At 37.9% G+C, this 13,396-nt stretch overlaps 1 protein-coding gene across 2 annotated transcripts in view; it reads right to left on the reverse strand.

Moving 5' to 3' along the window:
• Positions 1 to 3,757, reverse strand: part of TENM1 (teneurin transmembrane protein 1) — a gene marked incomplete at both ends in the record, with an annotated part of 228,455 nt that extends 224,698 nt beyond the window's left edge. For both annotated transcript variants that reach the window (XM_079541735.1, XM_079541734.1), the window contains one exon: positions 3,541 to 3,757. In XM_079541735.1, coding sequence (XP_079397861.1) covers positions 3,541 to 3,757 — 217 coding nt within the window. The remainder of the gene's footprint in view (positions 1 to 3,540) is intronic.
• Between the last annotated feature and the right edge of the window lie 9,639 nt (positions 3,758 to 13,396).

Consider the following 13,396-nt stretch of genomic DNA (forward strand, 5'->3'; position numbering starts at 1 on the left):
CCACCTCACCATCCACTCATCTATCCCACACTTCCTCAGCTTTGTTACAAGGATGCTGTGGGAGACAGTATCAAACACCTTGCTGAAATCAAGGTAGACTACATCCACTGCTCTCCCCCCATCCACCCAGCCAGAGACAACATCATAGAAGGCTACCAGGTTGGTCAAGCATGACCTCCCCCTGGTGAACCCATGATGACTACTCCTGATAACCTCCTTTTTTTCCAGTTGTCTGGAGATGGCATCCAGCACCAGCTGTTCCATCAACTTCGCAGGGACGAAGGTGAGGCTGACTGGCCTGTAATTACCTGGATCTTCCTTCTTGCCCTTTCTGAAGACAGAAGACAGTCTGTGACATTGGCTATCCTCCAGGGTATTTGCAAACATATATATGTCTACACATATATATATCTACATCAATTTACATAATCTCAGATTTCAAAGCTTCTCACAGAAATATATCAAGAATACTGAAAGTAATAATTAAATAGTCAAACTGCCCATATAGAAAAAAACAAAAATAAAACTTAAAGAAATTGCTGTGATATACCAATATTCTAAAATACGAATCACATATACTATGTTCTTATGTACATTAATGGAGACAGAAATTCTTCCAGTTTCCATACACTTCATAACGATTCTTTTCACAAAATAAGATCAATACAAACATGTCTATATTTGTTATTGTTATAAGCTCCTCTGTTCTACTATTTTATTTTATTCTGAAGTGATGTTCTTCTCACATTCAATCATTAGAATTCACATTTGACTGCTGTCTCACCCTTCATCATTATCACTTTATTCATGACTGTTACTATGTGCCTGTTTTCTCAACTATTCTCACACCTTTCATGCATGAAGTTAATGGATTTTACCCTCATTTTGCAATCCATTAGTTCATCACCTACTGGGTACTATTTCAATTGTAGCCAGTGGCTAGAGAAGAATACATGGGTATGTGACTATAAATATCTCTTTAGCTTTAAAATTTAGGAATTTTTTTCAGTTTTAAGTAATATTTCAGTTAGTAACAACCTGAAGCAACCACACAGTACAGCTTTCGCCCCACCAAACAACCTCTTCTAGAAAAGTGCACTATAGGTTTTCTTTTTTGTGTGTTTTGTGTTTTAAATTCCAAAGATGTGCCAAACATGAGAAAAACTTTGTGAAAGATTCTGAGAAGGAATTTTAGAGAAGAATGCATTCCATGCACAGTCTAATGGATTCAAGGCAAATTCACTGTTCAAAATGGAACCTGCTGTTTTTCTAGTACCGACTGAGCAAATACCAACATTCACCAAGGACTCTAAAACTCAGAGCACCCACACCATGAAGCCTGGCTGCCCTTTTGGAAACAGTACAATAGCACTGCAGTCAAATCAGACTCTGGCTGAAGACTAAATATTTACACTCAGCTTTATAACCTTTTTTTACTCTTGTCTGAATTTTGAACTCAATCAGTCGAGCTGCCCCAAGGTAAGCAATCATTCAGGTGCTTCCCTACTGAAAAACTACCACTTGGCTGCAAACACGAACGTTCAACCTCATACTGCAGTTTGAAGCAGTACAAATCTGCATTGCTTCTAAGAAGAAAAAAAATACATAGGTTTTAAAATAGAAGACCTGCAAATTCATACTGCATCTCCTAAAAATTAATTTGCCTGGAAAAATCTTCTGGCATGTATTTCCAATAAAATCATTTTACAACATGAGTATAAAATACCTGCTGGCGTGCTAAAGCACCAATTTGATTCCTAACATATCAGTCCTGAGTAAGTAAGTTCATGCCTGACACCTTCTTGCAGAAATGCACACTAATTTGACTTTCTCCAAAATTATCATCATCACTGCCTTCAGAGGCACTGTTCTGAAAGAATAAATTTGCATGACACAGACTGGTTCCCTGTGCCTACAGCTGAATGATTACTTCACGCTTTTGTCTAGGCCACCAACACTACAGCTAACACAGGCCCCCACAGCAGTAAACTCAAGGAGCTCTTCAAAGGCTTAGCAATGCAGAGGCTATGCTTTCAATGCTCGAATTTTCAGAAATGAGGTAGCTGCTTTAAAGAGGTCTGCACGAACATTTACTTTATCGCCAGCCTCAGCAACATGGACATATCTTCATTAGCCAAGCTCTCCTAACAAGAGTGCAAGATCAAATCATTTATTGTGAGTCAAATGTGTTGGTGAAGTTTTCTATAGTACTCTAAAGATTTGTATTTGTGACTTTTTCTTTCCTAGTACTGGAGAGATAATGTGTATATGCATAGAGGCTATCTCTGGCAGCTAGCTAATTATTCTCCCATGAATTACAGGTACTTTAGACAACACCAGCCCTATGAAAGCTACTTATCTGTAGTAAAAGTTAGAAGACTATATGAACTATGTAGCACAGCTATTCTAATTTTTGCATTAATTTACACATCACAGAGGAGATATTTTTTTCCATCTTCAAAAGCATATTCGTGATTTTATTGTCAAAAAATGAAAATTATTTTAATACCTAGAAGACTAGGGAAAGCTTTTGCTGAGTGAGGGGTAGAAGGTTGTTTTATTTCTCTTCATAGTGAGTACGGAATTTTTTATCTGAGAAATTGTGGGCACACGATTTAACCGCTTCCTTGAAGAGCAGGAATGGGACTGCTCACAGAGACCTTTTCTTCTCCTCTGAGGGCAGAGGCCCCTCTACTTCTGATAAGTACTCCAGTTCCTAAAAATGCTCTTCTTTCCCCACCACGCTGCCTAAATCAGCGATGGAGCTAAAGGCAAGAGATAAGCCACCAGTCTGTATGAAGTGCATTAAATTCAGCATGCAGGTTACCAGGAGAAGCAGTCCATCTGGGAATGCTGCAGTAAGTGCAGCACATTTTCTTCCACTTTAGTCTCAATTGTCGTCCTTTATCTGCATCCAATGAGTAGCTTTTCCTAACCTTGGCTGCAGCATCATAAGCTCTCAAATATTTCTCCTAGACTTCCATCCATATCAAGCAAAAGGCAAAAAAAAAAACCTTCCCACACTCAAGCCTCCAAAAAAAAAAAAAAAACCAAAAACAAACAAACAAAAAAAAACCACAACAAAATACTAAGCCATCTGATAATTATCTGTAACATTTAAATAGACTTTAAAAATTACAAATTTTGTTAAGAGTATGGTAGCATTTGAATTCACTGTAGACATATGCAGAGACAACCACAAAATCAAGCTGATTTTGTACCAAAATCCACACATGTAAACGTAGTAAATCATTATCCACTCAAAGTTACTGAGAAGAACAGCCACTGCTATGGAAAAATTTTTCAATCATGTGATGTTCTCCAGAATGTCACTAAATTTATACTATTAGAATAATACTTCTAAAAGTGATTTCCCATATTTATGATATAATAACACAGTAAGAAAAAAAATAGAAAAAGCAGTTTATTGCTACATGCCTCTCTAAACAAAACGGCTGCTTGCCTGCTAACATCATAGTATTTCACAGTGAGTAATCAAAAAGTAATTTTTGTAACTAGAAGACAAAATAAACAATTTACCTTGTGTGGATTGGTCAATATTTTTTCTTTTTCTGCTTTGACTGTTGTAGTTCAGTCTTAGCTCTTGGCTGTATTCATTCAGAGTTTCTCTTGAGTCGTAAGACTGCCTTTGCTTTCTGCCATCTTCACTCTCATCTGAAGAACTTGTGTAAGTTAGATCCACTTCATGTTTAACTTTTGACAGTGGCTGGTAGGGTTTGCAATCCATCTGCTCCATCTCTGGCTGAATAGGCTCAAAATCATGAAAACAAGCAACTGGAATTCCTTAAAGAAGGAGTCCTGAGAAATAAAAAAAACACAAACAAGAATCCCATTCAGATATCATATTAACGCTCAAAAGGCCGGTGTTATTTTCAGTCAATATAAACCAATCAAATTGAATTTGAATCACTATGATTCAGGAGAAAATATGAGTATGCCCTATTTTGCTGTTTTGCTTTAAAAAATGGTGTTCAAATAACAGTAACTTTAAGTAGTAACCCACCATGCCAAGCAATAATCATGCATTATGCACACAATCTTTTGTGTTACACACAATCTAATGTTTTGTGTTAAAGGTTCTTGAAACTGTTACTCTTTCTCTAAAGAAATATTCATGTGCATTTATTCTAAGTGAAAATAAAATCTTAATTTATTTTAAAATACGAAGCCTAGAAACCAGAAAGTTCACTGTTTTGAAGTATTTTCTTGTAAATATAATTACATTTAATTAAGAATAACAGACTTCTCACTTTAGAAAATAGTCAGACTTAGAAAAACAAGAATATCCTTGTGTTACTCTACAAGAGCAAATAGTGGCTCCAAAAGAGGACATTTTCCTTTCAGGCTGTGTGGGCATCTCAAGAGGAGGCTTCCACCATGCAGCACAACCCCTTTTTATCCTTCTCATCACCTGTCTAAACACTTACTGACACGGGGGCCATGCTGATCCTCAACAAAACCTTCTGAACTGCAACTTGCAGTTTGGGATGTCATTAAAACGATGCTCAAATACAGTATCATTAAAATCAAGTGGGCTGCAGTTGCATGCATACTTGCAAGGTGTATTCGCTGTACAATCCTGCTTTCATGAAGCTGTTTCTATCATGCATTTTAATGCAAACTTTGTGATGAAATAACAGGAATGGATGATACACCTTCTACAGCAGCAGCATGTTTCTCAGACAGTGACCTCTGAGAAAGCAAGCTTGCAATTTCACTTAGACTAATAGATGCCTATTATCTTACACAATGAAATGTAACAGAAAGAAGGCTGTAAATATCACTACTAGATGACCAAAACGAAGCAAGTTAAGCAAGATTTTACTTAATGAAAAAGTAATCTATCCCATCTTCGTGCTGATCCTAAAGTCAGCAATGGAGAGAAGGAAGTTAATGCCTAGTGTGTCATCAGCCTAACTTCCCATCTGCAACACGGACTTGTAATCCCACACGTCCTCAGCAACCACAGAAAGTGAAAAGACTTAAAAGACAAGCACAAACGTTAGAGAAAGCACTTCTTGTCACAGGACTATAGAGTTGAATTTAACTTCTGCAATTGTCTGAAGGCTTGAAAAACAGCAGTGCTACCACTGCGTTTAAGCACAGCAAAAGCACATCTCCCGTGGACCCCCAATACTTTTGAAGGACTCAGCATCCTGAGCAGGAGAGGCAAAACCCTGACAGGAAAGCAGAAACCAGGCCAACCCAACTGCACAGACAGAGAGGTGAAAGACTCATCTCTGCTCAAAACAAAATCTCCGGGAGTTTTATCCAACTATTTAACCAGAGATGGAACAGCTCTTCAGAAACAAATAGAGAAGGACCTGAATAAAGAGCTCTAGTGTACTAAGAAGAAAAAAAGAAGCTCAAATCTCTTACACAACAAAGCGGACTTGAAAGCACACGAGCTAATAAAAACTCTTCAACAGGGATAAGGAAAACAAAAAGCTGAGCCAAAGAAGCTTCCTGCCTGACAGAGACGCATGCACTGGGGGCACAAAGCTCCATGCTCTGGGTATAATCACATCATATCAGGTCAGTGTTAAGATGGTTTTGTAGACAAGCTACTAATACTGCTATCTACCTTTCAAAGGCTATTTACCTAAATAATTTACTACTATTTACCAACATTTACTAAATGAATACTCATTCTATGAGTTGCTTTAATACTCTGTGATAGAAGAACTCAAAGCGCCATGACTCAGAAGCATGAGGGTGGCTTAAAAGATTACTTGATGGCTCTGTAGAGATGGTCAGTGGTGGGGAAAAGCCTCCCCACATATCCTATCTGACAGAGCAAATGGAAATGATGCTACAGAAATGAGGGAAAAATGGGGAGATACTAAGGGCCTCTGCTGACAAAGTGCAGGAGATGACAGAAATTGTGCCGTGAAGACAGCTAGTCTGAGGTTTCTCACACACACAGTGCATCCCTCTTTCAGAAGCACAAAACATCCAACCTGACATACTTAGCCCCTTAGTACAGTTATAAATAATAACAGAAAGAAAAAACCACGCATTTTTGGGCACACCTTTTGCTCTCAAGGTAGAATCACAGAACTCCTGGGGTTGGAAGGGACCTCCAGAGCTCATCCAATCCAACCCCCCCAAAGCAGGTTGCACAGGAAAACATCCAGGTGGGTTTTGAACTCCTCCAGAGATGGAGACTCCACAGCCTCTCTATGCAGCTTGTTTGAGTGCTCTGAACGATTTAGGAACAATTAAAACTCACAACCTACTTACAAGTATCCCAACCACATTCCCCATCCTCTGGGACCCCCTGACATCTCCTGCAGGGTCTCACCTCCACCTGCAGGGTGCTGAGGGCTGGCCCACATGTGCAGGCTGCAGTGCAGCCTTTCACAGTGCAAGTGTTGTAACTGGGGGCCAGGTCTAACCCTGCAAGGTGCCAAGGGCTGTGCTTGGTTTTCTTCTATTTTCACCTGGGGCGTGAATGTGCCATAAGACCATGGCTATATGAAAGCAGGTGATAAATCATTTGCAAGATAATGACAAAAAGAAAACGATCATAAACTTTTTCAACACAAAGTTGTTTTATATGAATCAGGAACACACAATACAGTTGAGACCACTTCTTCAGACTTTTTCACAGCAAAAGTTACTTAAATTCACTTAAATTTAGAAAATGATGGTGTGTTATGATAACTTGAATTTAAACACCAGCAATCGAACATTTGACTTTCTTTTATATTTTGTTAGGAAAAAGGCAACGTACTAAACAACAACCAAACTGCTGGAGTAAGTCTGGAGTTTAAAGAATATTGCCTGGATGTTGACACAGGTTTCTACTCAAATAACTGGCCTTCAAGTAACTAAACAAAACACCCAACTGATCAATATCCAGCTGACCTTGTCAGCAAAATAATTAAGTCTCATAAAAGCTTACAGTTGCTCCAAGCGACCTTTGTACGAGTGTCTTAATGCTTTCCTTCTCATTGAGCACTTTTTCCATCTTCTCATTAGCATTCTGTCATTAAAAGTTTTAATTGACATTTAACAATATAAACTTGATAAAATATATCAACCTGTTATATCTAATATGTAAATTATATAAATATTTTCATGTAGGCACTGAAATGCAAGTACTACTCAAACAAACTCTGAAATAGGTATCACACAAAGTTTCCAGTGTTATTTAGAGATGTGAGGATATGGATAACGGAGCTGAAGAAGGTCTTCCATAAGCATATAAGAGCAAGGACATGAAGCACTGGGACCTTTTTTGGCCTTAGCTGATCATTGCATCCAATCCTCAGAATGAACTCATAAACTAAGTACTTTGAAAAATTTGGGGTCCTGAGATCCAAACTACATAGAATTAAAACATAACTGCAGTTACAGTGCTAAAATATAAGCAAGCAATATTCATTGTTTGCAACATGAATTCAAAAGACAGCCTTCAGTAATTCCTTTTTTCAGTCTCAGTGAGTTTTTCTATCAATTACGACCACCAAATGCACATTTGCTCAATTCCCTCATACGTTACTTTGCCTTCAACATACACCCTTATTTGAAAGTTAGCATTTGCTTATTACATCTTCAGACAACTGATTTCTGAAAACGAATGAGTAAGCAGAAACTGCATCTCTGAGTAGCTGAAGGCAAAATGATGGCATCGTTATTATGAAAATCTATTCTGAAATACAGAACTGCAAAAAAAAAAAAAAGGGAAACCAAAACCAAACACAGGATTTAAATCTTTGAAAAATGCAATATGAGGAGGAAAAAAAAGAAAAAACAAAGGGAAACAATCTTGTGACATTGTGCTGACCATCAAAACCATACCCCTCAAATATTTGTTTAAGTATCAAAAGCAAAGAAAGTCCTTTCATCCTTTTAAGTTCTACATTTTACAGAACAGTTAAACACACTAAGAAAGCTAGCAGTTGAACAGCCATATACTAGGAACAAACTAGATGCTATATGGCACATAAAATCACAGTATGAACATATATGGAAAGTCTGTTTAGTTTTGCAGGATGGAAGTAGCTAAAACTTTTCTCTGGAAGGAAAAAAAGTCATACAACAACCAAGAAAGAATAACTGAAGTTACCCCTGATGAAAGACTGCAAAGAATTTGAAAAACATATAAACAAATCCAAAAGTAACCTAAATTTACATGAACATTTTTAGTGGATTATAGAATTGGAGCACATCAGAAGATGTTGGAAGATGGCATAACAACGTGTGAATCACTGAATACCTTGGGGCCAATATGTCTCTGTGTACAAGATTCTGAAATTGACATTGCACAATTCCTGCCTTAGAGTGGACTACACAGTAAATCAGACATGCATATGCAAAATGCAGCTGTCAGGAACACACCACAGGTTTAACACACTCCCTAGAGGATGCATGGTTATAACCTGTAGGTGAATTATATTTCTCCATACATTTACATGCTGTGATAGACAGAGGAGGGTTGTTTCATTTCCACACTTAATAGCCTTTAATTAAAATTACTCAAAATATAATTTAATTTTAGTTAGCAAAATAATTCAGAATGCTTTCCCTTTTATCCACAGTTTCAGAGAGAAACCACTATAGAATAAAACCATAAATAAAGTCAGTCAGGTTGCTGCAGACTGACAAGACTGCAAGACTGACATGAACAGAAAAACATACATTATATAATCTGCTCAACTGTGATACCCAATTCTTGGCCAACATGTGCCCTGCACTTGGAGAATTGCTACTGACTGCAAAATCACACACATCCCTAATGCTTTCTTTTGGATGCCAGTCATCTGATGCTTGTGAGCACAGGAGCTCAAGCACGAAAGATCAGTCTCTAATGCTGGTGGATGATGCACATCCATGATTCAGGGAAACACATCGTGGACAGGCTCAGAATATTCTCTGGAGCACAGATCTTTAGGTAATACAATTGCAGATTATGTTACAGGATAACTAGTGTACACTTTTAATTTCAGATCAAGAAAACATTTTGAAAATTACTTCAAGCATCTCAAAGCTTCTTTTGGAGTGCTGCAAATGTGAAGGAACTCTATGCTTAAGTGAAACTAATCAAGTGCTTTACACCTACTGATCCAGTACAGAACACAGGACCATCACCTCATTCCTAACCATAAAGCAGGGATGATTCAGGGAAGTGTGGCCTGTGTAAGGGTGAGTAGGCTGAGCTTATTCCTACACAGAGCCCTCAGAAGTCATTTATGACTCCAGGGAGGATGTATGATCAAAGTTTTGTTTTCTAAATTTTAAAATTAGAATGGGATTGAAGAAAGGGTCATAATTCCCCTTCAAACTCAACTATGCTTGGGACCACTAAGCTTCCTGCCATTGCACAGAATGTTTCCAACATGCACTAGACACTTGTTTGTATTAGACATATTGGGATGTAGCGTTAAAAATTCTTTTCAGTGGAAGTTCGTGTTGCTCTCCATTGCAATAATGGAGACAAAAAGAAAGTTTTGCATTAAAAAAAAATTAGAATTATGAGCTTTCTATTAATAGCTTTTTTTTTTTTAGTGTAAACATAGTTTAATCTTGGAACTCTTCTGAGCAAAAGATGTTTAAAAATCATTTATCTTTGTGTATACAAAGGCTGCTCTGAAAACAATGCCTCCTATTTTATTACACTGGCTCATGGTGTCAAAGGTGGATGTTGGTAGTATGGCAGCACAGGCTGACACTTCATGCCAAAATTCCATCACATTTTGTTGCCACATGACAGATAGCAGCAGAGGCCAGTCTGACAGAAAGGCATCCAACACGCGAGTGCGTATGAAGCAAAGGGGTGGAACTGATTTCCTCCATGCAGAAGAAATGGCACCCACTGACATTTACCTGTGCCTACTGAACATCTGTAGAGACCAACCAGTGGATGTGAATGCAGTGAGATGGTGGGTGGTGCATTTCTGCAGTGGTGACAGTGCCAGTGGGGCACCTTCACTGGTGTGAATTTTTACAAGAGCAGCATGCAGGCTTTTGTTCATCGCTGGCAAAAACTGCCATAATGGTAGTGACTATGTTGAAAAGCAGTGTCTTGTAGCTGAGAATCTGTTCTATCAAGTAGCATTATTGTGCTCTTTCTATCTGTTGTAGTTTCCATGGAAATAAATAAGAGGAGGCATTACTTTCAGAGCGATTTATGTATTTATCATGCAAGTGCCATCACCTAACAATAGAATATGATAAAGTGAGGTGTACACGTACTTATGTATATGCCTGTAGAAACAAGGGGATCTTCACCTAGTAAGCAAGCACTGCCCTCTGTAACACAGTGTAATTTGAAATACACTGACATGGTGGAAGCATTATATTAGAAAACTGAATTGTGTTTTTGCTATTTGTTGATAATGCAGATTGTATGGTCATTAAATTGAGATAATTACTTCTATGTCCCTTTTCCAACTGTGTGCCTAATTAAGACGACCCAGTAATCCCTAATTAGCAACAACATAATTTTTAAAACCCAATTTAGTAGCTAAGAGATTGCAAAAAATGGAAATAACATGTTCAATTCAGACATTAATTTCTTGAGATACCAATTTAAAATTTTTAATATAATAAGGTTAGCACGTGAGAACAATTTACAACACATCAATGCCATGGAACATCTAAGAAAGCAAAGTATTAGGTTGTTTGATACTAGGATGCATTGGCAATGGCATCTGAAACATTCTGTTTCCATTTCCATTTTTCCTGGTTTTAATTAGAATAAAGAAAGAATTCTTCATTGAAAAAAAATGTGAGGTTTTCACTAGAGCACTTATGGACATGTCAAAGCACAAGAATAAGTATCAACCTTGATAAAACCAAAGCTTTGATCAGTTGACATCACAGTGAACAAAGGCACAAGAAGGGAAGTTATTTCTTTCTGGCACTGTACTTGTGCTTTCATTCTCTCTGTGAAAGACCCCATAAGACATGATAGAACATCCCAGGGGGCCTCAGCAATTTTCTTTTCCACCTGCAAAACCAAAAAACCCTACCAAACAAGCATCTCTGAAACAACACACTACAGCCTCCCAGCTGCATATTGCCAATCTTAAATATTATCATAATCTCTCGTCTTGTCTACTGCTTGGCTTTGTTGTGGCTTGTTCATTTTTTCAATTAAAGTTTTGCAGAAAGGAATAACCGATTCATTATTTTTGCTATATTACAACTTCAAGGATTTCTGAAGCAGCACCGATTTCAGTGTCAGGTTAGTTTCCAGTACAGCCTAAAATGTCTGAGCACTTAGACCAGGCATATAATCTACACTTTGATGTCTGCCAAGTTTACAGATATCCAAATTAACTTGCACAGCAGCTTTGTAAGAACTTCTACTTGCAAAGCCAGCTCAACTGACTAGACATTGAAAACAAACTTTTCATTCTTCTCCTACATACTTGGTTTTCTTAACTTCTGCTCTTCTAATTCTAGAAAGAAATGCCATCAATTATTATACAGGTTTGACATCACGTAAGTTACAACTTAAAAAGCTTTTCAGGCATTTGATGTACCTTTATTTCTTTTTCTTTTTTTTTTTTTTTGCAAGAAGACCTGCGTACTGCCTTGACCACACGACCAACATCTGCATCACCTCCATTTGAAGTATCACTCAAGTTGCTGTTCGCATGCCTGACACCATCACGCCTGAGAACTCATCTTACTGTTCCTTTTCTTCTTGCTTTGATGTCTGCCAAAGTATTCGGTGTCTTCAAGTGCCATTGTTCTGACAAGCAGACCCTCCCGATGGACTTGTACTGTACTGTACGGTTCCCAGAAGTGCTATTATTTGAGCTGGTGTCAGATTGATTTTCCTTCTCTTCATGATAATGCTATGATCTTGTGGGATTGAAATTACTGCTGATTTATGCCTTGATGCAACCCCTCAAGAACTGCCTTGTATCAGCATGTCACCTATGAAAAGCTACATTTAAATCCTTGGAGATCTTTCTAGTGGAACCTTTGTTCTCATTTCAATAGAGAATCTTTTGTAATGGATGTTTGCTAGAAACTTCTCCTGCAAGTGCCAGAAGTCTTCTGTAGTGCAAACTGGAAGTACATTATGCACCTCTTCATTTTTACCACTCACAGCTGTGGGAGACTTCTTGGCAGAGATGAATTTAAGATAAGTTCTCCATCCACAACCGCACACTTTTTGCAAAATGATTATACCGTGTTCTTCACAAAGGGAAGTGCTGGCACTGGAGAGTAGGAACATTCCTGAGCTTTATTTCTAAAGGGTCACCTACACAAGGAAACGTATCCAGCTAAAACCATACAGCTACACCTCCAGAGTTCCCATGGAACTAAATCCCTTTATGCATGACATTCTTCTAGTTGGATTTCGGAAAATAATTTCCTCTGATGTTGTTGAACATTATTCACATCTTTAAATATTCTGCTTTTCAGCGTCATGGACGTTTTTTGCTTTCTCATTACAAGTACCATCTTAGCAACATTTTCGTAAGCATTTTTTTCCACAAAATATAGTATCTCTGGAGGAGCTATTCATTAACAAGTAGAAAACGATTTTACTTTTAAACAACTGACCCTCCAAGTTGCAACTGAAATCCTCTCACCTGTTTGTAAAAGCAGTTTCTGAAATCCTAAAATAATCTCAAAAGAATAATTTTCTTTCCGTTGATAGAGCTAATTTAGCTAAACTAATTATTTCCTTTTTGTGTTCATCTTTGCTTCCACAATGGAAAAGAGAAGACAGACATGGGGATGCAGCCATGTTTGTTATGACTTTATGAATGACATGGCCATCTGCTTCCATACTAATATATAATTCCAAATCAGGGAAAACACATTAGGTAGATAAAAATACCATACAAATTCAGACAGAAGTTCAGTGTTGAAAATGAATTTGTTGAACTATCTATGAACTAAGAACAGACAATTTTTAATAAAATCCTTAGCCTTAACTAACCAGTCATTTCCATTCAGAAATAATGCTTTTAGACAGGTGGCTGTTGTATATTTACTAAAGCATTGTTACATAAAGCACCTTGTCACCTATTGACACATCTAGACAGGCCAAACCTATTTCGTTGAGAAGTTACTGACCAATTCCTGTTTGTACATGTCTTTTTTCAGCGTAGGTGCTACTGATACAGATAGATACTGCCCTCCCTCTGAATTTAGGCACAATACCAAAAATACTATAAGCGGGACTGAGGGTGACAAATTTTTTGTATTCCGCAATAAATAATGCTAGGTCAAAAGCAGACGGCATTTGTTCCAACTGTTTCTTCCTTTAAACAAGAATCTAAACAGAAGTGTGTAAAAAGCCACATGGCCCCACTTTCTGGCCTTGGTGCAAGAGGAAGGTGAGCCTCCAGGAAGCCACCAGAAGGTCCTGTGTGCCCAGTGACCTCCAACAGGGACAAGG

Source organism: Tetrao urogallus (assembly GCF_951394365.1).
Source record: "Tetrao urogallus genome assembly, chromosome: 13".
Classification (NCBI taxonomy): domain Eukaryota; kingdom Metazoa; phylum Chordata; class Aves; order Galliformes; family Phasianidae; genus Tetrao; species Tetrao urogallus.